The sequence below is a fragment of the Sminthopsis crassicaudata genome, chromosome 3, assembly GCF_048593235.1.
Source record: "Sminthopsis crassicaudata isolate SCR6 chromosome 3, ASM4859323v1, whole genome shotgun sequence".
In the NCBI taxonomy this organism is placed as follows: Eukaryota; Metazoa; Chordata; class Mammalia; order Dasyuromorphia; family Dasyuridae; genus Sminthopsis; species Sminthopsis crassicaudata.
The window spans coordinates 237,246,680-237,273,650 of NC_133619.1; the positions used below are offsets into that span (position 1 = coordinate 237,246,680).

The window sequence follows — 26,971 nt, forward strand, 5'->3', positions numbered from 1 at the left end:
AAAATAATTATTGAATTATCTACATTTTGTTTTGTCCTTAAAAACAATATTCTTAGAAGGATCTATAGGCTTTACCTGACTTCCAAAAAGATCACATTAAATAAACCTTACAATGAAAGAGTCTTCTTGCTAACGTACCACTAAGAGAGAAAATCTATTGAGTCAAACTCAAGGCATCATCATGTATTCAAGTATGGCTATCTGGCAACTTTGCCTAACTCAGCAATGGACAAAACACTGCCCAATAATGAACTAGGTTCATTGTCCTTGGAATATTTCAAGCCTCCTCCATTCCTGTAAGTCAGGCTGTAGTGGGTATTCCTCCATAGGCTAAGATGACATGATCTATAAAGTTCTTGCCAATTCTAATGTTTGGTAATTTTTATTTTCAGAAAACTGGAGTTCCAGCATAATCAGGGAAAATCTCCAAGGGAAAATGAGATTTTGGGAGTGGCTCTGAATTTACATTCTTCATGGCATTTAAACAACTCTGTTCCCTGCTGATATTATCTTATTAATTTCTCTTTACACTTGATGAGTAGCTTTTTTATTTGTAAAAGAAAAATCTTATTAAAGAATGTTTTTTTTTTTTTTTGTTTTTTTTTTTGCCTACAGAAATTTTCTCTTGACACTGGCTAAAATGTCCCTTTGCTCAGTTTTAAACCAACTCTTATCTCCTTAAGGGTAATTCTAGGAATATTCTTTCTGTTATGGAGCTGAATTCAAGCTCATTTTTGTGTTTCTTTTAACCTTCCTTTCTGAAAAATGACTGCAGTATTTTTCATTTCCCTATTTCGTGGTCTTCCTATATTTTGCCTGCTTTTCAAATGATTTCCTGCCTCCTATGACCCATCTTTCACTTGTGTAGAATAGAACCTGTCTAATGAAGCATATTTATCAGGCTTTACTAACTTTAACTCATTACTTTCTCTGCTTCCATGTTTTTCCTTTCCTTTGAAAAAATACCTTCAGTTTAAGATATTTTTGCTTTCATTACCACTTATGTTTTCTTTTCCTTATTGGTGATTGGGGATAAAGGTGAATTGCATTATAGTTTTCCTAGCCCCTTTTAGTATTCAATTATATTAGTGTTTACAGCTTTGTGAATTGTTTGGTTTGCTGTTATAGTTGTTGTTATTCCTAATAGCTTTGGTGTTTCTGCAATCATTAGAGACAATTTTCTGACTTAGTTGAAGGTTCAGAAATTTCTTTTCTTAGTGTTTTTTTTTTCCTTTTTTTTCTTTATCCTCTATTATTTTCTTTCTCACATTTACAAAAAGAGAACTTAGGACATTGCTTCTCTACTACCCATCTGTTCAGTTTTACTCCTGTAGGAATAGACATGTAATACTGTAAATGAAATTCTACTTTAGAAGGGAGTAGTTATTGAGGAAAGGGAAATTACTGAGACTATTATAAGACAGATTCACTCTTCTGTCCCCTCTTGATTTGAAAAGTGAGTTTATTACATAGGATTTGAGTTCTCACAAGGAACGGGTGTCTTTCTGTGATATATCAGTTTGTCCCCTTCTTCTTCTTAGGGAAATTGAGATTATCATCTCACAACTATTTCTTTTTCTGTCTCTTGATTGTTTCCCTTTTATCCATGATATTCAATAGTCAGGAAAGGGAATGAAATTGGAAGTAGATTATGAAAATTCCTGAATATTTTCCTCAGGGGTTTATAACTAATCCATTTAAAATTTTCAAGAAACATGAAGATATGGAGAACTACAAAGAAGGGGATTGGAGGAAGATATATACATTCTTCCTTTACTTCATAAGGGTTGATTAGTTCTTGTTTTGTACGTGTTTCTCATGTCTATTCTACTTCAGCACCTCCCCTGATGATGCTGAGCTTCTCCATGACCCAGCAGGGAAGGAACTTGAGTGACTAGAAAGAGAAATAGGCAAGAAATATTGGGAAATGAGAGAAAGGATCCTTAATTCACTTCCAACTCCTTTTGGAGTAAAGAAGAAAACTGAACCAAGAAGAAGGAACTTAAACTTCCTGATATTTCACTTCATTCATTTATTCATTTGTTCATTTATTCATTCAGTAGAAATTTCTTGTATGTTAGGCAAAAACAGTTCTCATTTTATATAAATTTGCATTATGCAAATTTGACTTTGCATAAAGAATTCTTGAAGACATAGGAAGACACTTTGGGAAAAAATGTGTCTGCAAGTCATTCCCAACTTTTGTGGGCTTGATAAAGATGAAACTTTCAAAGAAGTAACAAGATTGTAAAATTATTACAAGAATTTGAACTAGAAATGGATGAGAAAGATGTGGAGAGCTGAGTCTCATGGAGAAGAACTATGTAAATGAAGATCTGATTGAACTGCTGGTTGCAAAGATAGCAGAAGAAGAAAGGGAAGCTTTGGAATCTAAAGTTGAACTCCAAAGATTCATAACAAAGCACTTGGCAGAAGCATTTTGTCATCTGAATGAATTTATTTTCTTTCATTGAAAAGATAAATACAAATACATCAAGATTTTTTAAAGTTCAAAAAATAGTTGAGGATAATATTGCTTACTATCATCAAATATACCATCAAATATACAAGGAAAAAAAAAGAAGGCCAATGTCCAAACATTTGTTGATAGCTTCATTAAAAAGAGTTGCACAACTATGATAAAGGTTAGATAGCATGTGTAGGGAAGGGACAACATATTGCACACCTACATTAACTTTTTTATACAGTACTATGTATACTTTGTCATTAACTTTACCATTCATTTTACAATTCTCAATGCTTAATATGCCTGCATTTTAATATATTTTATGACTGATGTAAAAATATTATTTTGTGTATGCCTTTCTTATTTGACTAAAGTGGGATGGTAAAAGCAAATTTTTATTACATAAAAATTTCTTTAGGTTTGTAGCACAGTCTACTTACATGAAGTGAGAATCATCTCTCTCTCTCTCTTTCTCTCTCTCTCTCTCTCTCTCTCTCTCTCTCTCTCTCTCTCTCTCTCTACATATATATATATATATATATATATATATATATATATATATATATATATATATATATATATATATATGCAAAATATTATAATATTACCAAGATGAATAATCTGTAGTACTTGACTTCAAAAAGAACAGAAATGAAGTTTATTCTTTTTGAAGTCAAGTACTAGACTTGATTTCTATTTCATCTTGGAAAAGTCTATCTGGGATTCAATTTCTTCTACTGTGAAACAATTCAATTAGTTCTTCAGGGTCCCCTCCTTTGAGTTTTTGTAAAAAATAATCGGTCAGGCATAACAATATTGCTCTTTAAGATTTGCAAAACATTTTATAACTATCATTTCTCCTTTTGGTCTTACAACAATTCTGGGCAGCAGGTATTATTATTTTCATAATACAAGTGAGGAAACTGAGATTAAGAGAGGTTAAGTAATTGAGCCAGAGTCATACAACTAATAAGTATCTGAGGCCGGATTTGAAGTCAAGTCTTCCTAATTCCACATTCCACATTCTAAATTATGCTACCTTGCTATCTCTATTGTAGTATCAAAAATAAGTCAATTCAATTCAATAAACAGTGATTAAGCACCTACTTTATGTCAGGCAGTATACTAAGCTCTGGAGATACAAAGAGGCAAAAGATAGTTCTTAATGTCAGGGAACTTAATCCATCAATAAAGTGTGATGTAGAAGAGATCTTTTTCTTTTACTAATATTTTTAAAAACCTTAGACTTACTGTGAAATCCAAGATTAAAAAAAAAAATCTACTTAGAAGAAGAAATTATGTTACTGTTGGAGGAGGGGAAAGTGCCACTCCCTTGATCTTTGTACAAGACCACTAAACAGCCAAAATGCTTATAAGGTTGAGAAGACTGCTAAATTATTGGGGGTTTTTGTTGTTGATGTTGTTGTTGATGTTGTTGTTTTTTACATTTTATCAATTTTTAAAAACAATTATCAGTTACTAAACACCGCCCTCCCAAATACCTTTTAAAGAAAGTATAATTAAATAAAGCAAACTAAAACATTTTCCATTCCTGATAACGAGTCCCATATTTTATAAATAGAAGTTTACCATCATTCTGATGAAAGGACAGATTTGTATGTCACCATTAGTTTTCTGAATTGAAGACTAGTCTTCAGAGGAACTGATAAAATATAAATAAGTATGAATGGATAGACCTATTGCAGACTTTCTGATTAAAAATCACTTGTTTAATGAGGAATACCATTTCCTTCACAAAGTGATTTTCTAACTATTGGGAAGTCTGTTTGTCCTGATACTTTTTTCAGCAAGACTCATTAAACCATTTTCTTTTTTCAAAAGGGTTTCTAAGTTTTCATATTTAATGACTTCTTTGGGTTTTATGCATGTTGTCTTTATGCACTCAATCAGTCCAATTAAATATAGAACATTTACAGCATAAGGGTGACTTTGAGAAACCAATTAAACATTTTCCAAAGGGTGCAGTTTTTTTTTTATTCTTTATGACAATTTGATTTAATTTCTCTTCTTGAAAAATTATATGACTTTCTATTTAAGAAACATATTTAGTCAGATATAACTGAATTTTGCCATTTCAAATGTATTTTTACTTAATATATTATGAATCATTTGTTAATCAAGACTTTTTTCATTAGATTTATTTTATTTTCTAATTTCAAAATTCTTTATTTTTTAATTTATGAAATAAAACAAGCATTTTCACAATATAGTACCATAAAAAGATTATTGTAGATGAAATTGCAAGTCTACTATGGACAACTTGCAATTCTTTTTAAATGTATAACAAAATCATGCCAATTTCTTTGTTTTGTTTGTTTGTTTTTTTCTTTCCCACTTCCAAAAAGAATTAAGAATATAACCTGTTTCTAATTCAGGTGACTTCATAATGCTCTGAGAAATTTAATGTATCTAATTCTAAAAAGAAAATTGCTTTAAAATATTTTTATTTGATTTGTGAAATTTTGTGTGTGACTTTTAATTCTTTTTAATTTACAGAATTTTCCAGTTATATAATCTAATGTTGTATTTCTGGTAATCTAGATTTTTGTTTAGACTTGTGCTTTCATCAATGTGAAAATTTCCAGTGTGGAAACTCTTCTAAAGAGTGTTTCAAAAGTCTTACTTTAAAATGACACTAAGACTTTTGGCATACCCTGTATTTTATGGTTTTAGAGGCTTTCCTGGGGCACTAAGAGTTGGAGTGACTTACTAGTGATCACCCAGTTAGCATCACAGGTTGAATTTAAACCTACTACTTCTTGATTTTAAGTCTGCCTAAAATTGTATTCTTTCCTTTCCTAAGATGTGCTCTATAAATGCTAAAAGTGTAGCTTTTAGAGATGGAAAAGATCTTTTTTGGTCAGCTTGTCCGTATCTTATCAGTGCAGGATAGAACTGATAGTAGAATGAAGTGAGAACAAATTAACAGCTGTGAAAAGGTAATATAATTCCCACTTTATACTATATTGGATGGCATATCAGTCTTAAAAATTATATAAAAAGAAAGGAAGAAAGGATGAATTAAAGAAGGAATAAAAAAGAAAAACAAAGAAGGAAAGAGAGAAATAAAAACAAATTAATTATACTTGTGTAGAGTTGCTACAGTCTAGATTTGTTCTGTGTTCAGTATATTTAAGAATTATATTCTTGCTTCTTGGAAAGTTACTCTACAAAAATATGTTAACCAAGGAATGTGACATCTCCCATTGGCCTTTCTCTGAGGGGCATAACCTGGCTCACTATCTATGAAGTTCTGTGTAAGTGCTTCAAGTGCAAGGTGCTATTATGTGTGTATACAAAGGGAAATTTGCCAGTTTTATTTTTCTTTATGCACAGCATAGCATATTATACATAGTAAATACTCACAGAGTAGTGCACTTGTGTATAAATTAATTAGATGTTATTTCTGCTTCCTTTTAAATAGCCTGATTTCTATGCTAAAAACTTTTGAAAACATAAATCTATTTGATGAACAACTAGACCCCAAAAGAAGTAATTAATAAAATGATATCTACTTGGATGCCCATGCTTGCTAGAGTTAGGGAGATGTCCTCCCTCAACTAAGCCTGCTGGGAAGGCAGGCACAACTCTCCATGGAGTAAGGTGCTCAGGCTTTCTGAAGAAAAGTCGATTGGAGATTTATCAGGTTGTTGGTGTTGAGGGAGAAGGCAACTTTTCATGAGGATTGTTTCTCTTTCTTTCCTGGGCTTAGCATCTGGAATAGGAGTATAAAGTAGGGGAGAGTAGGGGAGGGCTGAGAAGCTTCCATTTTATGGGCATTTTCCACTTGGGCTTAAGCCATCCTGTGCCCTGAGAGGACTTAGAGGCAAAGCCCTATCACCATTTGGGGACCAGTCTCTGCCCTTTCCCCACCTTCTAGAGTCTGTTTGCTTATACTTTGTGACCATAAGATAGCTATTGCTACTCCTACCCTGGCCCCTTCCCATACCTGCCCTTTACCTGTTCCCCCTTTCTCTAAGGGTCCCTGGGAGAAAGTGGCAGTCCTTTCTTTATATACACAATTGCTATTTTAAATTGGGCAGATGAATTTGTTTTCTCTAGAAGTATGTTGCATGGTTCATTTTGTCCATAACTAGAATGGAATTCATCTTCAAGTTCTCACTGGAACTTCAAATTATCACCAGGAAAATCATCCTTCATTTCTCAATACAATCACAATTCTTCTTTCTTGGAAATGTTTTGCTTATTGGAGATGAAGAAGAATTGGAGAGTAGGGAGGGTTAAGTGAGAGAATGTTTTCCTAATATTTGAATTTTCCAGATAAATTTAATACCATTTTAAAATTTAATCTAAAGCAATTTTTTTTGCTAGAAATCTCTCTAAACTATATTATATACATGCCTCCCTTCTTAAAGAAGGTATAGAGAATATAATTTGCCTTTTTTTGAATTGAATGTGAATATCTGTAAAGAATAATGATTATTAGAGCCTAGTGTATAAAGGCCTGTGTTTGGGAGCTGGGAAAAGGGAGTGATTGTTTAGGTATATACAACTATTTGCTTTGTTTCTGGTAGTCTGTTGATACCTCTAACATTCATGTTAGATACTTTCAGTCTTTTGTCATCTAACAGCCAATCTGATTTTTTCCACTTCACGACTTTTGTTCAGTCTTCTTAATTTCACAGATAATTCAGTCTAGAAGTTTGCTCCATGTTATTTCAGCAGAATAAAATGCATGATCTACCTTGCTTAGGAGTTCAGAGCTATTTTCTAGATAATCCTGTTTTCAGGCCAGATAAGTGAGTTATTTTTATATTGCACATAATTAGGTTAGAGACATTCTATATTATGCGTTAAAGGAAGGAACTAAACTACTCAGTCAAGACCTTTCTCTCTGTCTCTGTCTCTTTCTGTCTCTCTCTGTCTCTCTGTCTCTCTGTCTCTCTGTCTCTCTGTCTCTCTCTCTGTCTCTCTGTCTCTCTCTCTCTCTCTCTCTTTCTCTCTCTCTCTCTCTCTCTCTCTCTCTCTCTCTCTCTCTCTCTCTCTCTCTGTGTGTCTCTTTTTTCTCTTTCTCTGTTTTTCTTTCACACCATACATACACACATATACACACACACCCACACACATCCACACACCCCTATTCATAGATCTACACATATACTTTCTGTCTGTTAGTCTCTGTCTCTCTCTTTCTTTCTCCATTCCCCTTTCTTTTATCTGTTCATATAGAACTAACCCCAGGAGACTACATCTAAAATTTTTTCTGTTAATGAAAAAATATGATTCCATTAACTGAAATTAATTTTAAGGCCAACTTTTAAAATTGCTTATTTCAGTTATTTAAAGTATTTTCTTCCTCTTATCTCCTTTAAAAAAACAACATCAACAATCCAACAACTCTTCCAACAAAATGTGAATATTCACACAAAAGAAATTTCTATGTATATCATGTTCAAAAATGTGTGTACCATTCTGCTTATTTCATCTTTCACATTTTTGTGAGGAGTTAGGTAGCATCCTTTATCATCAGTCCTCTGGAAACACAGTTGCTCATTTTGTTGATCATAGTTCTCAAATCTTTCAAAATTGTTCACTTCTTACAATATGGTTATTGTAGTATACATTGTTCTTCTGACTACTCATTTCACTTTACATCAATTAATACAACTTTTCCGATGTTTCTCTGAATCTATTTCTCTCATCGTTTTTTACAATATAATAGTATTCTATGACATTTCTATACTAAGTTTGTTTAACCATTCTCTAACTGAAGATCTCCTTATTTTATAATCCTTCGTTGCTACAAAAAGGTTACCATAAAAACTTTTGTACACACAGGAACTTTTCCATTTTCTTTGATTTCTTTGGGCCAATTTTTTAGAAATATATAATTTCTATTAAGTGAGTTACATCTAACATTTTATTAACAAGATTAGATTTACAAATAATTTTTCATATATTATCTCATTTGATCCTCAGAAGAGTCAGTTTAAATTTATGTCTATAATGAAGGAACCTATTTTGGAATTTCATTTATCCGTGTTACTGTGTGAAAATTAAAAATTTTTTTGCATGAAACATTATTTCTTAGATATTATGATATAAAAGCTGTATTGTTATTTATTATTATATTTTTATTATAATATAAGGCTTTGTAATGCTTTTACTATCTACCAAATATGTCAAGTAAGGAGAAAAATGTATTTTCCTAAATTTTCTTGTTAGGATAAAAGCCTAAAAAGATAAAAAGACTCACATAAAGTTTAGTCAGACATAATTGAAAAATGACTGAATAAAAACTTTTTTTAAAAGGAGAAAGGTATTCTGAAGACCTGAGGAAAAACATTCCTTTCAATAAAAATAAAATATTGATTTTCTTAAAAGGAAAGATAAGCAATTCAGAGGCAAAAATAATTGTTGATATTAGAGATGTTTGTAGTCTTTGGTTTTCTAGTAGCTAATTTGAATATGACTGTTTTAGTTCTTTGGAGTTTATTTTTGGGAAACTGAATCAAAGAATTACCTAGGAATTAGCGGACTTGTTTCATATATATATATATATATATATATATATATATATATATATATATATATATATATATATACATATATATATATATCTCAAGAATGTGGATTTTTAGTTTCCCAGCTGAAGTTAGAAATAGCTCACTACACATCAGGGGACTCTGATTTGAGAGACAGAAACCAGTTCAAAGGATCAGTAATCAGAGAGCAAAAAAATCCAGGTACAGAAGAGAGATCAGAGAAATCACTGAGAAAAAGAAGAGACCTTAGAACCAAAATACAGAAGATGAAGCCAATAAGGACTGAAAAGGAAAGCACCTGAAAGGCTAATAGAAACAGAAACCAACTGAGGAGAAGTTGTGGTCTTAATGTAGGGAGCAGATCTGGGAGGAAACCTCTGATGTTTGCTAGAGCTGATTGGAGGAAAACAAAATCCTTTGCTCTACGTGAAGAGATGACTGTGGGAAAGGCTTCCTTGCTCTCTAATGCCATCTACAGCCTTATATAGAAAAACCCCTCAAAGACAAATCTCTCATATTTTTTTAGCATCTCATGTACAGAGAAGGGAAAAACCCTTAAAAAATTATGGAGAATAATACTTGAATAGCTTTACATATTTTAGAATTAAAGGAACTGCTTTTCACTGAAAGGATGTAATGCTAACAATAGTAGGGAATACCAAGAATACAGAAGACATCTTTGTCGACAGTAGAGGGTAGAGATTCAAAATATGCTTTAGACTTTCTTTAAAAAGAAGATAATAGTCTGATTCCTATTATGAATTTCATTGGGCAGGTGTATTTACCTATTCATGTGTCATTACTGGCTTCTCTAAGTTTTTACATGTTTTTCCCTCATCAATACTGTGCACACTGCTGTTATGATGATTTTTTTCTTTTGCCTTCTTGTTTAGAAAAAGTTTGATTTTTATGAAAATAAATACATTAGTAAGAGCTCATGTACTACCATTGTATATTCAGACATGTAATTCCACCCATCACAGTTATGCCTGGGAGTGTCAGAGTGAATGCTAGCATAGTGGCCACTATGATCCTTTCCTGTAACATTTCCCCCTCTCCCTCGGTTTGGGTGAATGAGCCAAACCATAGAATGAGAGATGTTTGGTGTCATCTGATGGGGCCATATACTTTTCACATAGATGATATTTTTGTTCTAAAAATAGTTTGAAGTAATTACTATATTTAACAGTTTGGTGATGGGTTCCCTACTAATTTGAATCTTTTTTCTTTCTTTCTTTCTTTTTTTTAAGCTGGAAATAAAGAGAGAGAAGGCCAAGAAGCTGTAAAACAAATAAAGGAAGAAACTTTAAACTCCAAAGGTAAATACCAAGACTTATAATAGCTTTTCTTTTTCATGGATTGAAGTGACTTCATGTTTGTTTGTTTGCTTTTTTAAGGCATTGATTGAAGGGGCAAGAGAAGTGGATTAATAAGGGCAAGCTTTGAATTTTTGTGTGAATTGAGATGGGTGTTCACTAACATGAAATCCTTGATCAAAATGTAGAGAAGAAAAGAAAAGGTGTATTATTATTAATCTAACTACTCTCTACCTTGGGAAACTCAGTGAATCTTGAAGAGTTGAGGAAGGGGACATCAATTAGATTTGATTGACTTTAACCTGGATTTATATCCTTATGCGATAATTAGAGACTCATAGTTTGAAGGGAGGGGGGGAAACATTCCCAAGAAAATTTATCATATGATCTTTAAGTATTTTGTGTACAATAACTTATTTAATATCTACTCTTGTACAGTATCTGATACATAATAATACTTGTTGATTGACTGCTGGACTTGGAGTTAGGTAGGTCTGGGTTCAAGTCTGTTGAAGACATTTTCATTATGATCCCTAACAAGTATTTAATCTTCCAAGTACCTCTATTCAAACAAGTTAATGTATAGCTACTTCCTGATTCCTTTCCCTTCACTGTTCTGTGGTGTCATAGAATCTTAGAGTTGGAAGGAATCTTAAAGATCACATACTCTGAACAAACTATATCCCACTTTCCAAATGTAATAATCCAGGGCTTCTTATTGTGGTGGTATCTTTTTAGCTTTATCATTCTTCTCCTCCACTTAGTCAAATCCTTATTATTGAGGGGAATTGTCCATTTAATTCTGCTGCTTATGAACCCTAACTGATCTGTATCCTCAATTCAGCAGCTTTAAATTTAAGAAACATTTAGTGAGATTAATTAGCAGTTAATAATGTAGTTTAAAATACATTACACTCTTCTGATACACATACCTATATGGGTTCTGTCCATTCCTCCAAATGTTTTTTTTTTGTTTTGTTTTTTTTAAGGATATGCCAGTTTCATTTCTAGTTAACCCCACTGGTTTTTCTAACATAGGATGGGGGATAATACATAAGTCACTTTGTGGTAGGTGTGGTAGACTTTTCATGGCTCTGAAATATAGCCACGATATTCCTTGGGGTTTTAATTTGGGGTCTCTTTCAGGAGGTGTTCAGTGAATTACTTCAATAGCTATTTTACCTTTTGATTCTATGATATCTGGACAGTTCTCTTTGATGATTTCCTGAAAGATAGTGTCTAGGCTCTTTTTTTCATCATGTATTTCAGGGAGTGCAGTAATCCTTAGATTGTCTCTCCTAGATCTATTTTCAGGTCGATTGTTTTCTCCATTAGGTATTTTACTGTTTATTTATTTATTTATTTTTTGTTTTGCTTGACTGATTCTTGTTGTCTCATTGAGTTATTCATTTCCATTTGTTCAATTCTGAATTGTAGTGAATTATTTTCTTCAATTAATTTTTTTACTTCTTTTTGTATTTGTCCAGTTGAATTTTTAAATAAGTTGTTTTGTTCTATGGAATTTTTCCCATTTCACAAATTCTGTTTTTTAAGGAGTTATTTTCTTTTTTCATTTCACAAATTCTGTTTTTTTAAGGAATTATTTTCTTTTTCTACTTTATCAAATCTATCTTTTTTGAGTTATATGCCTTTTCCAAACTCTCTTGCAAAATTTTCATTTCCTTTACCCATTTTTCTTCTAGCTCTCTTTTAAGATCCTTTTTAATTTCTTCTAGGAGAGCCTTGTGTGATGTGGACTAGATTGTATCACCTTTTGAGGCTTCATCTAGAGACAATCTGCCTTTAATCTCCTCAGAGTTTGAAATATGTTCTTCTCTCACCATAAAAGCTGTCTGTTGTTGATAATTTGTTGCACTCCCAGTATTTGTGGGTTATGGTGCTTCAGAGTTAATTCAGAGGCAGGATTTGTTAATTAGTCTGAAGGTTGTAGAGAAGGTCAGAGAGAAATGTGTGTCATCTCTTCCATCTTGGCTCCACCCCTGGAAGTCTTGTTTTCATGCCTCTGTATCCCACTTGGCTCCCTAACCCAGAATCTGGAACTTTTTCAAAACTAGTTGCTTCTTCTCTTGCCCTCATCTCTGGCCAATTCTGACCTTACTCCAGTGATCCTATTTCTTCCTCAGGCTCTGGTTACTCTTGTCTAGTCAATGTCCTTCTTAATCTTCCCAAGATGATTTCTGACCTCCTTTTAAGCCTGCATCCTCTAAAAGCTGCCCAATTAGTTGGGGATGTAACATTAGGGGGACTTAAGGGATGTAGCTAACAAAAGTAACCTTGTACAGACATGATTCTTCTATTAAGAGATTTTTGAGGAATAGTTATCTAGCCTCTAACATCTTATTCTACCTTGGATCAGCTCTCATTTTTCAATTAAGATATAATAATAACAATTCATAGAGTATTGTATAATGCCTCAGTTTTTCTCTTCTTTTGTAAGAAGTAGGGAAAGAGAAAAGATTAAGCATTTATGTAGCACCCACTATATTAAAGGCAGTGTGCTAAATTGATAACAATCTATGAGTTAGGTGCTGTTATTATCCCCATTTTACAGTTGAGGAAGCTGAAGTTTATTTGCCCAAGGTCTCATAGTTTGTAAGTGTCTCAATCAATCAATTTGAACTTAATTCTTCCTGTCTTCAGATCTATTGCTCTAATCATTGTATTATTTTGCTGCCTCACTAGATTGTTGTCAGTTTGAGGATTGAATAGTCAGTGGCTATGCAGTTTACAAAGAAAACCTTGTTTCATTTTTTTATATCTACTCTTGTACAGTATCTGATACATAATAATACTTGTTGATTGACTGCTGGACTTGGAGTTAGGTAAGTCTGGGTTCAAGTCTGTTGAAGACATTGGCATTATGATCCCCAACAAGTATTTAATCTTCCAAGTACCTCTTTTGAAAGTAAGAGTTTCAGAATAGGCAGTTGATTATAATTGATAAACCTTCTACTGTATACTAGGAACTATGCTCAATTCTGTGGATATAAAAAGAGGCATAAGATAGCTTCTGCACTCAAGGATCTTATAATCAATTGCAAACATATACAAAACAATGTATAAATAAAATAATTAGGGAATAATTAACAGAGGGATGGTATTGGAATGAAGAGAAATTGGGAAATACTTGCTATAGGAGATGAGATTTTAGTTGGAACTTAAAGGAGGTTAGAGAGGTCAGTAGTCAGAGCAGAGGGAGAGCATTCTAGGTATGGGAGACAGCCCAAAAGATTTGCATCCACACAGAGATTCCTCAGGAGGGAGTTCTTTATACCAATAATTTTGCGGATCTGGACCATAACAACAATCACAAAATTTTTTGACAGTATAAAATCTAGTTTACAGAAAGTAAATTGCTTACTTTAAAAAATGTGCCCTATAATGTCATTTAGGTGGTACAGTGAGTACTGCAATGATCCTGAAGTTAGGAGTAACCAAGTTCAAATTTGGCATCAGACACTAGCTGTATTACTATAGATAAGTCACTTAACCCTGATTGTTCCCCCCAAATGTGACTCATATGAGGACACAGGCTCATTGCAGATAACTTTTAGCTTTCTAAAAAGTTAGAATCTTAAATATATTGAAATTACGTAGATATGTTAAGAGAAAAAATAAGATACAAACTAAAACAGCTGAGTGATCAAAAAACTTGTCTAAGCATTTGTGTTTGGCTAAATTTTGTGTTTGGCTATTGAAAACTTGTGTGAACTTTAGTTTTCTGCAAAATACAAGATTTAAAGTCCATTCTGGTAGGAAAAGGAGAACCAACTTCAAGGGCAAGGTTCCTTTGATGTGTAAGTACTTCATAATTTATAAGGATTACTGCCACTTAAGAAAGCAGTGAAGTCACTATTTTAATATTTGATCACATATCAGGTACTCTAGTAGCTTTTACTTTTCATTAGATCACATCAAGTATAATCACTAAACTTGACATCACAGAGTCAGCCAGCAACAGACTGATTGTTTCAACACCTAGCTAGGAGCATCTAGCTGTAGGTGAGTACACAGAGTTCAGAAAACAACACAGAGGACAGAATAGCACATTGTTCTTTGCTTTTAGCTCCACTAGTTCTCTGGCTTGATGAATTATTTTATGAGAAAATCAGCCTTTTTCATCTAGAAGAGTATCTGAATATTTAGCATCTCTAATTCATGTCTGTAGAAGAGGATTTAAAAATTCTACAATGTGCTACTATGTATAGGTTACACATTGAACATTGGTAGCAGCCATTCCTGAAGCTAGGAACACCTGAGTTCAAATTTCATCTCTATTATATACTAGTTGTGAATCTGAACAAGTTGCTTAACCTAATTCAGATTTCCAATTGCAGAGGAGATACCAGCTTATATTAGAAGAGGGAGTTCTCAGGAATTCCTTGTATCAGTAGTATTCTTCATCAAGTCCCAATATGATGGGATTTATAAGGGACAGGGTGATGCTGCAAATAAACTCTTCAAATAGAGTGGAAGGAGTCACAGTGATCTGCTCCTTGGAAATTTTGGCAAACCTGAGGAAAAATATGTAGTTTAATGAGTTGATTTAGAAATCTACCAGAGAAGTGTTCTAGATACATCCTTCGAAAATACCCTTAGGTATAGTAATTGGCATTCTTATGAGTCATCAATTGTGAATTAATTTAATATATCCCTTTCCCTTATGACAGCTAACTAGGAGAATGACCTTGAGAGAATAGGTGTTATAATGGAGTATGGGACGAAAAGGAAAGGGAGAGATCAATAAATATAGTGGGAATACTATTCAGAGGAGTCTGAAAGAATGGGTTAGCAAGAAGGCTCTGGGCTAGAGGGAGGGAATATTTTGTATTTGTCATACTTCCTTCTAGGATAGGAGTACTGTGTCTTAAAAAGTGAAAGGTGAACAACTATTGTCTTCCATATTGATTTCCATATTGGAGGGAAAAACTCAAAATAGAGGCAAATTTGGCTTCTGATAAATATCTGTGTAATATCAATTCAGCAAATTTTAATTTGTCTCTTTTTCTTTAATTTCTTCCCTCTTCTTCCCTTTTACTGGTTATTAATAATCTCCCTAAAGCACAATTAGAATCAAGATCCTCTCTCTCACCTCCTTTGTTTCCTAAAATCCCTTTATCTATCTGATATAGACCCTGATCCTTTGAAGTATACATTCTGAATTCATCTATTTTTCCAACCTATATCTTGGTATTCTCCTTCATAAATTCTTATTTTCTAGCCAAATTGAAACATAATGGATAGTTAGGTGACATGATCTGATAAAGAGCTGAACCTGAAGCCAAGAATAACATCTGAATCCAAATCTAGTCTCAGACACTTACTAGCTGTGTAATTCTTGGTAAGTTGCTTTAACTGCTGCCTACCTCAGTTTAGTCATCTGTATAATTGGGATAATCATAACATTTACTTCCCAGGGTAGTTGTAAGAATCAAATGAAATAGTATTTGTAAACTGCTTCACAGATTTTTAAAGTGCTACACTACACATGTCCTTTTGTTCATGGTGTTTATTTGTAAGGAATGGCCACCCCCAGTTCTCCTTTTACATTTAATTAACTTAGCAATGCTATCTCTCCTGTTGTATTTTTATATTACATTTGTAGTCTGTTTATTTCTATTCATGTCTAATTCCTACTGTTGGAACTTGAAAGTAGGGGCTACATCTTTTTCTTCTTTGTATTCCCTAAAATATCAGGTCAGTGCTTTCCACAGATCAGGAACTGAAATGTTTGTTGGTTAATTGGAACTGGGTGCAGTAAATTGTATTTAGTCATATGATTGCCTTGACATTCACTGTTTGTTCTTATCCTTTGGTGTGCACAGAAAACATCATGCTCTTTATGGGATTTAGAGGTCTTTTATCCTTCCCCTCCCCCCCAAAATGAAAAACAATGCATTCATTAAACATTAATGCTTTGTCTTATCAGTTCTGATTGAATTATCTAAGAAAGTAATGGAATAACACTGAATACCATCAGTTCAGTTTAAAAGGGGCCCAGGTCTATCTTTATACTTTTAGGAACACCAGGAAAAGTAAGTCATAGTTGTACCTAACTTTCCTGGAAATTCTGATTACTTATTTAGAAGCAGGATAATATGCTTAATATGGGCAGCTGGTAGTTCATCCTTGGATGCTTCTGGATTGAATGTGGAATTATATCCTCCTCTGGACAGAAGGAGGAAGGAATTTTTTTTTTTTTTCAAGAAGAGTACATGGAAACTAAATCATACAACAGAAGAATCTTGTTACACTCAGGTGAAAGCAGATTTTTGGTGATACTTTTATGGTCATATCTTTGAAGCTATTTTGCCCCCATCCCTCTTATAATAGATCAGTGAAAGTCTTACATAAATTGAATGTTACTGCCATACCTACCATTCCTAATAATAATTGTTATTGATTTCAGTTCGTCTGACACTTCATGATTCCATTTTGGAGTTTTCTTGTCAAAGATACTGATTTGCCATTTCTTTCTTTAGCTTATTTTACAGATAAGGAACTTAGGCAATCAAGAATTAAGTGTCTTGATAAGGGTCATACAACTAATAAATACTGAAGCCAGATTTGAATTCAGGAAGATGTATTCTTCCTGATTCCAAGACACCTAATAATAATAATAAAAACTAACATTTATTTAGCGTTTTAAGGTTTGTAAAGCATTTTCCATATATTATCTTAATGAATCATTGTAATATTCTGTTTCTCTAGATTGTAATCGGTTTGTGGGGGAAGATTTCTTGGGGAGCTTCTGGAGGCAGCCTTAGCTTCAGTTCAGTTCAATAATCCCAAAATGCAGCCAAGAGTTAAAGTCCTTTACTGTCTCTTTCCAAATCTTCTCTCCAGATCCTTTATTTTCTCCTTCAAGCCTTGTCTCCTTCACTTGGGGATCAGCTAGCTTTCTTAGAGGCCTCTCTCTCTCTCTCCTTGGTTCCTGAGAGCTCTTGTCTGAGTGTCTCCAGCCAGTACAAAAGTCGAAGTTGGAACGAATCAGACTCCAACTCCAAGAGTGTGGGATTGTGGGTTTCCCAGAAGTCAATCCTAGTTGTGAATCTCCCAAAGTCCTCTTTGGCCCTGAATCTTCCAAAGTCCTCTCCTCCAAAGTCCCCTGAAGTTCTCCCGGGAAGTCCTCTCCTTGACTGAATCCAGACTCTGACTCTCCCCACTGAATCCTGGCTCCTTATATTCTCCCAGAGAATGGGCTTGTAGGTACTCTCTGGGCTTGTGGGAGCTCCTTAAAAATATGCTCTCTTACAGGTGTGAATCTCATGGAATTCTAATAAATACATTACTGAACTAGAGAATTGTTAAGTACCATGCTAAGTTAGATAATTATATCCATCCTAGTGCCTTAGCACCTTGTAAGAATCCTAACAGATTATGACAATAACCCTGTGAGGTAGGTGCCATTATTTCCTCCATTTTACCAATGAGGAAAATGATAATAGGTAGCCAGATGTTGTATACTTCACCATTGGTAGAATTAGAGCTAGGAGAGACCTAGAAATCTCTCATTTAAGATATGAGAGAACTTATGAAGCTTAAAGAGGTCATACAGTATGTTACTGACAGATTCTGTAATGCTGGAGAAACTGAAGCAAGATAGATATTAGAGAGTATTTAATATTTTATTTGAAAGGGAGAGATTTACTGGAACTAAATGGATCCATTGTTTGGTCCCAGGGTTAACAAGACGTCTCCAAGAATCCAGCAATGAATGTCAGATACAAGATTCTTTTATAGGGCCAGAAGAGTGATGACATAATGGGGAAGGTACCTGGATGGGGATGACATAATGGAAGGAGGTTTAAGAGAGGCTCCTAAAGGTCTAATGTTATTGATTTTAGTTCGTCTGACACTTCATGATTCCATTTTGGAGTTTTCTTGTCAAAGATACTGATTTGCCATTTCTTTCTTTAGCTTATTTTACAGATAAGGAACTTAGGCAATCAAGAATTAAGTGTCTTGATAAGGGTCATACAACTAATAAATACTGAAGCCAGATTTGAATTCAGGAAGATGTATTCTTCCTGATTCCAAGACACCTAATAATAATAATAAAAACTAACATTTATTTAGCGTTTTAAGGTTTGTAAAGCATTTTCCATATATTATCTTAATGAATCATTGTAATATTCTGTTTCTCTAGATTGTAATCGGTTTGTGGGGGAAGATTTTTCATATCAAAAATTAAGAGGGAATGATTACAGCCTGAGGTCTAAGAGAAGTCCTTTATCCTATTAAATAGTCTAATGATTAAGAGGGAATGGTTATAGTCTGAGGCAGAGTAACTGAGGTAGGACAATTAGGGAAAGTGAGTCAGGACATTAAAAGGGAACCATGGTATAAAAACTCCAAGTTTCTAAGCTCTAAAAGATGGTAGCTTACACAACTGGAGAACACTATTTGGGAGAGGTGTATCCTTCCCTAGACTTAAAACATACTTAGGAACCAGCATGTTCAGCACCACAACTTCTCTTTTTTGGCACACCAATTCCCAGTTGTTTTTGACTTGTGCTATGCCATTATTCAGGGTATGATTCTCACATGTAGGCATATATACAATTGTATGAAGTTGGAACAAGGACATTCTGTCTCTATTATGACAATGTATACTAGGCAGTTTTGTCTTTATGTGATGCACTCTTCTTTAGTAAGAATTTGATGGCAACCAAGGAAACTGTACCAGACTAATCATATAACCTAGAACAAAGCCCTTAATTTTTTGGGAAATGAAGTGGTTAGACTTCTAAGGTGACTTCCAGTGCTATAATTTTAGGATTAATTCATCAGTTTTAGATCAGATACTTCTTTATATTTTATTTCTGTTGAAAGTCCCTAAATTGACTAGTGGTATTTGTGTATGCATATTTCTTTTGTAATAAAAGTATATAAAACATTATTTAACCTTCAAAATTATTTTAAGAAATTCTGTACTCTTTACTTATCTACTGCAATTAATTTTCTTTGCTCTTGATTTAATAACATCCTTTTTATAATAAATACAGTTTACTATTTTTTACAGTGTTTTGTAAAATCATTGTCAGTTAAAATTGGTATGTAACAAAAATGATTAGTTTGAGTTTCCATGGTAATAGATATGTAATAATTGTTGTCAGGAATAAAGAAGCCTGACACATTTTCCTTTCTTAGACATTTAAATGCAGAATATATAGAAACTTTTATCACCTACTTATATTGCCAAAACTTTGACTGCTTTTGTGGAATTATCTCTTGTTAAAAGGTTCCTTATTTTGGAATATGATCTTATTCAGAAAACTAAACAATCCAAATTAGAATTGTTAAATTCCATATCTTCCCTTCCATATTTCATGTGCATTCCAGAAAAAAAAAGTTAAAAAAAACAAAAAAAAATGAGCAAATTTCATTTCATTAGACTATTCATCACATAATGATTAGACACAAAAGTACAACATGCGATTATTTGATCCATCCCCATGATTCTAATAGGTAGGCCCAACCTAAAAATATTCTAATCATTTGGGTTCTTTAAAATATTTAGAGATCTTTTTACTTCCTATTGCTAATCTACTTCATTATTTCAGTGACTTTAAATCAGAAAGATTTTTTTTTTCTTTATGCCTAATTGCTCTTTTCTATTGTAATTTTAATTCTGTATACTTCATTATATTGTTAGTAAAGTGGAGATCTGCTCATTGCCATTACTTCATACATTTGGCATTTATACAAGTCCTTTTCCTTTAGTTTTCTCTCCATCAGCTTGATTCATTTCAATTCATTGAACATTTAGTAAATGCCTACTACATGAACAGTATGGCCTTACTATGTGAGTGGATGGGAAGAGAAACTGATGGAGGATGAGTGGAAACAATAGTAAAATGGTTATTGCTATGGATAGTTGTAATTCGATTTCCTTGGGGTCTTTGGAAGCAGCCTTCATTTTAGTTCAATAATCACCACACAAGTAGCCAGGGGTTAAAGTCCAAATCCTTTATTTGGGCCCTGGGGCCTGGGCCAGCTTTCTTGAGATCCTCCTGAATGTGTCTGTAGGCGAGGCAGGAGGACCACCACCACAGTCTCTTGTCTTCCCTGGTTCTGATTCTGACTGAGTTTGTCCAAGCTTATATGCTCTCTTATCATAGGTGTAAATCTTGTAGAACTGTAGTAGGTACTAAGAACATGTATTGAACTAGAGAACTATTAAGTCAATTCCACTGACTTAACAACCTTGTAACCTTCAAGTTCAGAGTTCTGGCCCATAAAAGATAGTTTAATGAAGGTCAGAATTAGGATAGTGCCAGTGAAACAGAAAACAAGGAAACTATATTCTTATACATGTTTAATTGATGCCTTTTGCCTTTGCTTTGTAGTTAGTTATTTCTCATCTTCCTTCAGATCAAATTGTATCTTATGACCAAAAAAATAATAATAATAAGCAAAAACTTACCGAAAATTTGCCTCCTAGCCTATATGATAGCCTATCCTAAAATTCCCCGACCTTTCTGTCATGAGCATGGAAGTGTTTGGCTGTATCTTTTCCACTATCTTCATTGATTTAAGTAGGAATAGATTTAAGAAGTTGTAGAAGTATCATCGAAAGAACTTGGCTCAGTTAGCTCAGTGATCTTATAGAAAGGCACGGAAAGACTTGCATGAAATGATAAAGAACAAACTGAGCAGAACCAAAATAACATTGTATACAGCAACAAAAATGTTTTTTAAGAACAACTTTCAGTAACTGTCTTTTTGACTCTTATAAATGTACAAATAAAAAATATAGGACATTTGAAGAAAATTGCTTTCTGCATCCAGAGAAAGAAGAGATAAAAAGGGGAATATATAGAATAATTTTATCTATGTCTACTTGTGTCTAATGGTAACTATCTCTATGGTAGTGGCCATGGGGAGGGAAGAAAAAAGGAAAAAAAAAAATACATGATCACTTTGTTGAATGTTTGGAGGGAATAGCAAGTTATACATGATAGATTTGAAGTTTCATGTGTAATCATCTTTTTATTATGCTGTATTATAGAAATGCTTGTTTTGTTATGTAAAGTGAAAATAAAAGAAACTTAATAAAAGTTTTTAAAAAAAGAAAGAAAGGATTTGCCAATGAGCTGCATGTAGGAAAGCAAAGGCCAGAGAAGGCACCAAATTTGGGAGCTTTACTAATTTTGAGAATGCCATTTCTAATAACAAAAAGAAGGAACAGAAAGAAGAGCATATTCTGGACAGAATATGATGTTTAGTTTCAGACGTCATAATTAAGGTTTTGGTAGAACATCCAAGTAGAACATACTCTGCTAGACTACTAAAAATGTGAGATCAGAACACTAGAGAGAAGGCTTAGAGGGAATACCTATTTGGAAGTCATTTGTACAAAGTTAGTAGTAGAAATGTGACATTTTATTTCTCTACAATAGTAGGAAAGTATGGTATTTTAAGTCATGGTGGCTGGTGGTTGATGGAAGTCAAGAAACTATCTTAAAACCAGTGTAAAAGCAGTGAGTTAACTGGGGAAGGGGAGAGAAAGAGGAAAAAATGTTATTAAATGCATACTTTGTGCCAGGACTGTGCTAAGTGCTTCACAAATAATATTTAATTTCATCTTATTTAATCTATTATTGAACAGAATTGTAGAAGATGAAGTGAGAGAACACATTCTTAGAGTAATGAATAGTATCTTGAACTTGAGAGTCAGAAAGAGGCGAGTTTGGACATTATCTATGACCATGGGCAAGTCATGTAACTATTTTCAACCTAAATGTTATCATTTACTTGTCACATGAAGATAATAATAATACTGGAAACAAATACCTATTGAATATAGGTTCTTTGTCAATAGTGCTGATCTTTCTCAGCACATAACTGTCTCCCTACTATGATCTTCCTCATCAAGAATCAATATATTCACATGTATATGTATGCACTTGTTCATATATGAATATATATGCTTATTTGTATAGCTTTTCTTGACAGTAATGAAGAAAGACATCCTAGAGAATCAACTAAATAACTGTTAGAAACAATTCACAACTAGTAAAGTTGTAGGGATAAAAAGTAAAACCACATAAATCATTGGCATTTCTATATCAACAAAGTTCAGCAGTAAGAGATACAAAGAAAAATCCGTATAAAATATTTGGGTGTCCTCTTGCCAAGACAAAGCCAGGAATTACATGAACACAATTACATAAACAGGACAATTCCAATAGACCTGTGATGGAAAGAGCCATCTGGATGCAGAAAGAAGACTATGGGGACTTGAATGTGCATCATAACATATTATTTTCACCTTTTTTGTTGTTGTATGTTTACTTGCTTTTTTTTTTCTCATTTTTTCTTTTTGATCTGATTTTTCTTGAACAGCATTATAAATATGTAAATATGTATAGAAGAATTATATATGTTTAACTTATATTGGATTACTTGCTGTTTAGGAGAGGGGGGATGAAAGGAGAGAGGGAGAAAAATTTGGAACACAAGATTTTGCGGAGGTGGATGTTGAAAATTATTTTTGCATGTATTTTGAAAATAAAAAAGCTATTTTTTTTAAAAAAGAATCTTACTTATTGGCATTTTAGAATATATTGTCCAGTAAGTAAAAGTAACGACATGCCATTAGAAATAGCCTATTTGGGTTGGCTCATCTCAATGAAGTATTAAAGTTTTCTGCTTCAATACAAGAAAATAATATTAAAGTCTGCTTTTCCCATCATTTGCTATGTCATTCTTGGTTCAGAATCTTAGTCTAACATCCTACTTTTTCTTTTAAAAGAAAAAAAATCACACAAAAGGGAGTTTCCTGCAGAAAACCAATTAAATTTTGACTTTTTTCTTTTTATCCTAAGAAATTATACTTCTACCAGGCTTGTAAAGCAGTCAAGGCCAGAATGTACAAGATTAAGTTGCTGTTTCATGCAACTTTTTCTGTTACAGGTTTTAAAACCAAGAACTCCTCAGTATTAGTTTCCAATTCCCTATTCCCTTTATTAATTTGACCAGTGCAAAAAAAATTTTTTTTTGCTGTTTCCCATATATCTTTTTGAATACCTAGAAAATCCCTTTCTTCTCCTTCTCCTTCTTTTCTTGTCTTTTAGAGATAATCATAGTTACTTTGCAAAGTGCATATATTCTAAAGTAAGTGGAAAAACTCTTTGAATTGGAAAGGGCATTAGAGATCAATTAACTCAGAATATATGATGAATCAGTAAAAATATTCTAAGTATTTACTGGCAGATATGTTTTTCATTCATAACTCTCAAGAGAAGGAGTTATATAGAAATAGGAGAAGCAGGAAGGAGAGACTGATGGAGAAAAAGAGACAGAGACAGACAGAAGCAGAGACAAAGAGGCAGAGAAACAAAGAAGGAAAAGGTGAAACAGAGGATAACTTTTTTAAGTTTATGGATTTTAAGAAAGACTTATCTACTGTTTTTCTTTTACAACTGCGATTAATATGGAAATATGTTTTACATGATAGCATATGTTTAAACTGTATTAAACTGTTTACAATCTTTAGAAGATGGTCAGGAAGATAGAACAACTTGGAACTAAAAATTTTGTAAAAATGAATGCTAAACATTTTCTTCACAAGTCACAGGGAGGGAAATAAAATGCTATTAAAAATTGATCTTTGGGGCAGCTAGATGTTACAGTGAATAGAACATCAGTCCTAGAGTCAGAAAAACCTGAATTCCAATCTGATCTCAGATACTTATTAGCAGGGTGTCTGAGCAAGTCACTTAATCCTGATTGCCAAAAAGGGGGGAAAAAGATTTTTGAAAATAAACTTTGGTAGAAAAATAAATCTTGTTACAAACTAGGGTTTGCCCACAAACCATAAATTAGGAAATAATGCTCTTTCTTACCTCTCAGTCAGTCAGTAAATTAGAACTTATTAATAATTTCCCTTGCTGTCTTATTTTAAAGTATAATTTTTATTATTTATTTTAATATATTAATATATACTTATTTGTGTTATTTCTATATTATTTATTTGTTTATTATTTTATTCCCTCCAACCTCTCCTTTAACTAGCATTTATTAAATACCAATTGTATGTCAGGCATTGTACTAAGCACCTCCTTTGGTGAATGGATTATTCCAAGTTTATAAAACTAGAAAACATAGGTTTGGTGCAAAAATCTAACTTTGATGTCCCCAAGTTCTTCCACTGAATACGCAATTTTGTCCTGGCTTTACTATTTTGGACACCATTGTTTGTGATATTTTTGTTGGTACCCTTAATCTTTTATTTATTATCCTTCTTTTGCATTCTTAGTTCAGCTATAATTCTGACAAGTCATTGTTATATAATCTACATTTTTGTTAATTACTTTTAAGAGAAACCAATATTATTCCTATTCTTGATGATCCAGCTAAATAAAACAAGTCATTAATTAATATTTGCTGCATAATATTTGCCTTGATAAAAATGTTTTTCTAAAATTTTTATTCATTATCTTCATCTTTGGAGAGCCAGAATCCTAACAGGCAAGAATCTTAAATAACTATAATCTTTTTTTTTTTCTTTTTTGGTAATAATATGCATTGGTAATGCATATTCTAAATGATGGCCTTGAGGTAATTCCATGTCTGAAAGGACCTTCTGAATCATTAAATAAGGATTTTCTTTAGTATAGCTTTAGGATTAAGTATATTTAATTATAGCATTGAAATTCAGGGCATTTTATTATATTTGAAATTTTGAAAATTAATAAACAGTATTTAGAAAGCTTATTTTCTGAACCATTTTGTGTGGTTGTTTGTTGTTGTTGTTGCAGTTAGTTTTTAGTTTTCATCCCTACTGGGTTTAACATAAAACCAATCTAAGAATGAATGACATGCAATGTTTCAATGATGGCTTTATTTAAAGACTGGAAAGAGGGAATAAGTTAAAAAGAGAACTGGTCAAAATTAATGAAATGTTACTTTAATTAGCTTTGTTGGTTCCATAATGATCTAAGTCCTGTGGTTACCTGGAAGTTATCCCACCCAGAAAGAGACATCTGTTGCAAACTGAGAAGTCAGTTTGTCTCAAGGGTTGATGAGAAACCCTTCAGTCTGTAGGCAAAGGGGGAAAGTAGTGAAGTTTTTTGTAAGATAGGAGAAGACACAACAACAGCCACAACAAAAAATATTTCCTAAGCTCTTATTATCTGCCAAGAACTATACTAACCTTTAGGGATATCGATAGAACAGTGAAAGAGCTTCTACTCTTTAGTGACTGCTCTGCAGGAAGGTTTATTTAATGGCACATGTAAAGGGCCAAAGCCTTAGGGAAGCAGTGATAGTATACAGAAGGGTCAAAATTGAGCTGAAAATGGATGCCTGATCCCTTATGGGAAGTGGATAATTGGTTGGAGAAAGAGAAACTCTGTTCATCTTACCTTGGCATCTGATGAAACTTATCTTGGTGATCAGGGTTCAGGTGGTGAGACATAAGGGGAGAGGGGAAGGTACCTGATGCTCTTCATGGCCTTCTTATAATGTCATTGATCTTTCTAGTCTGATCATCTGCTGGTAAGCTTCCTCCAGAGTGAACAGTCCCCTGGTTCTTGATTATATCTAATTATGTAACTCATATCGACATAGCACTTTAAAGTTTGCACTTTATATACATATATATATATATATATATATACATATATATATATATATATATGTATATATATATATATAATTTCATTTCATTTTTCAGCAACATAGAGAGGTAGATGCTATTATTAACCCCATTTTACAGATAAGGACACTAAGGCAAAAGAGATTATATTTCTTGATCAGCTTAATCCATTTAATAAATATTTGGGGCAAAACTCATCAAATTAGATCTTTATCAAATTAGATCTTCAAATTAAGCATTCTGTCCATTATGCAACTGAACTGCCTCATGCATACTGTCAATGTGTACAAGTTATTGCCTTATTCAAGATATCAGCCATCCCATGATAATTTTTGTTTGCTTTGCTTCCTGTAGATCCTTTCCTCAGAAAGTTTATACTCCAAATGTTTAGTAATAGATTGCTTTCTTAGATTAATTCATTCATCGTACTTTCTTTTTCACTTGTAAAGTGTTTCCATGCTATAACATTTGTGTTCCCAATCCCATGTGACTGCATGGTTTTCAATATAATGGAATTTGCTGCTGTAATAGCATTGCCTCCTATTCTTGGAAGGAAGTATTAGTTCAAATATTAATTCTTCCTCTTACTAGCTGTATGGTCTTAGGCAAGGTGCATGACTCCTGGACCTCAGTTTCTTCATTGCCAAATAGGGGTGAAACTCATCTGCCTTAAAAGATTGTTGTGGAAATCAAATGATTTAACATATACAAAGTTCTTTGTCCTTCACTTGTCCAAATAAAATATCTCATTGTGGATATAACAGACCCTAGTTTCTTAAAGGTTAAACTAGTAGAGCAAAAGTTCTGGTAGGAAGAAATTTGCATATGTTTTATTGTCTAAAGACTAGCTTTGTTAGGCTCAGAAAAGTTAATCATTAAAAAAAAAAGTCTAGGTGATAATGTATGTCAGTCATAATAAATTATGAAGACTGTTGATTAATGCCAATTCTAGTAATGTACATGATTTGAAGCAATTCACTTGAATAAACCTTAAAGAAGGATATAAATGTAAAATATGATTATTATTCAAATT

At 33.0% G+C, this 26,971-nt stretch overlaps 1 protein-coding gene across 2 annotated transcripts in view; it reads left to right on the forward strand.

Annotated features, from left to right (window-relative positions):
- Nucleotides 1-26,971, forward strand: part of DHRSX (dehydrogenase/reductase X-linked) — a 346,627-nt gene that overhangs the window by 66,494 nt on the left and 253,162 nt on the right. For both annotated transcript variants that reach the window (XM_074300237.1, XM_074300238.1), the window contains exon 3: nucleotides 10,245-10,313. In XM_074300237.1, coding sequence (XP_074156338.1) covers nucleotides 10,245-10,313 — 69 coding nt within the window. The remainder of the gene's footprint in view (nucleotides 1-10,244; nucleotides 10,314-26,971) is intronic.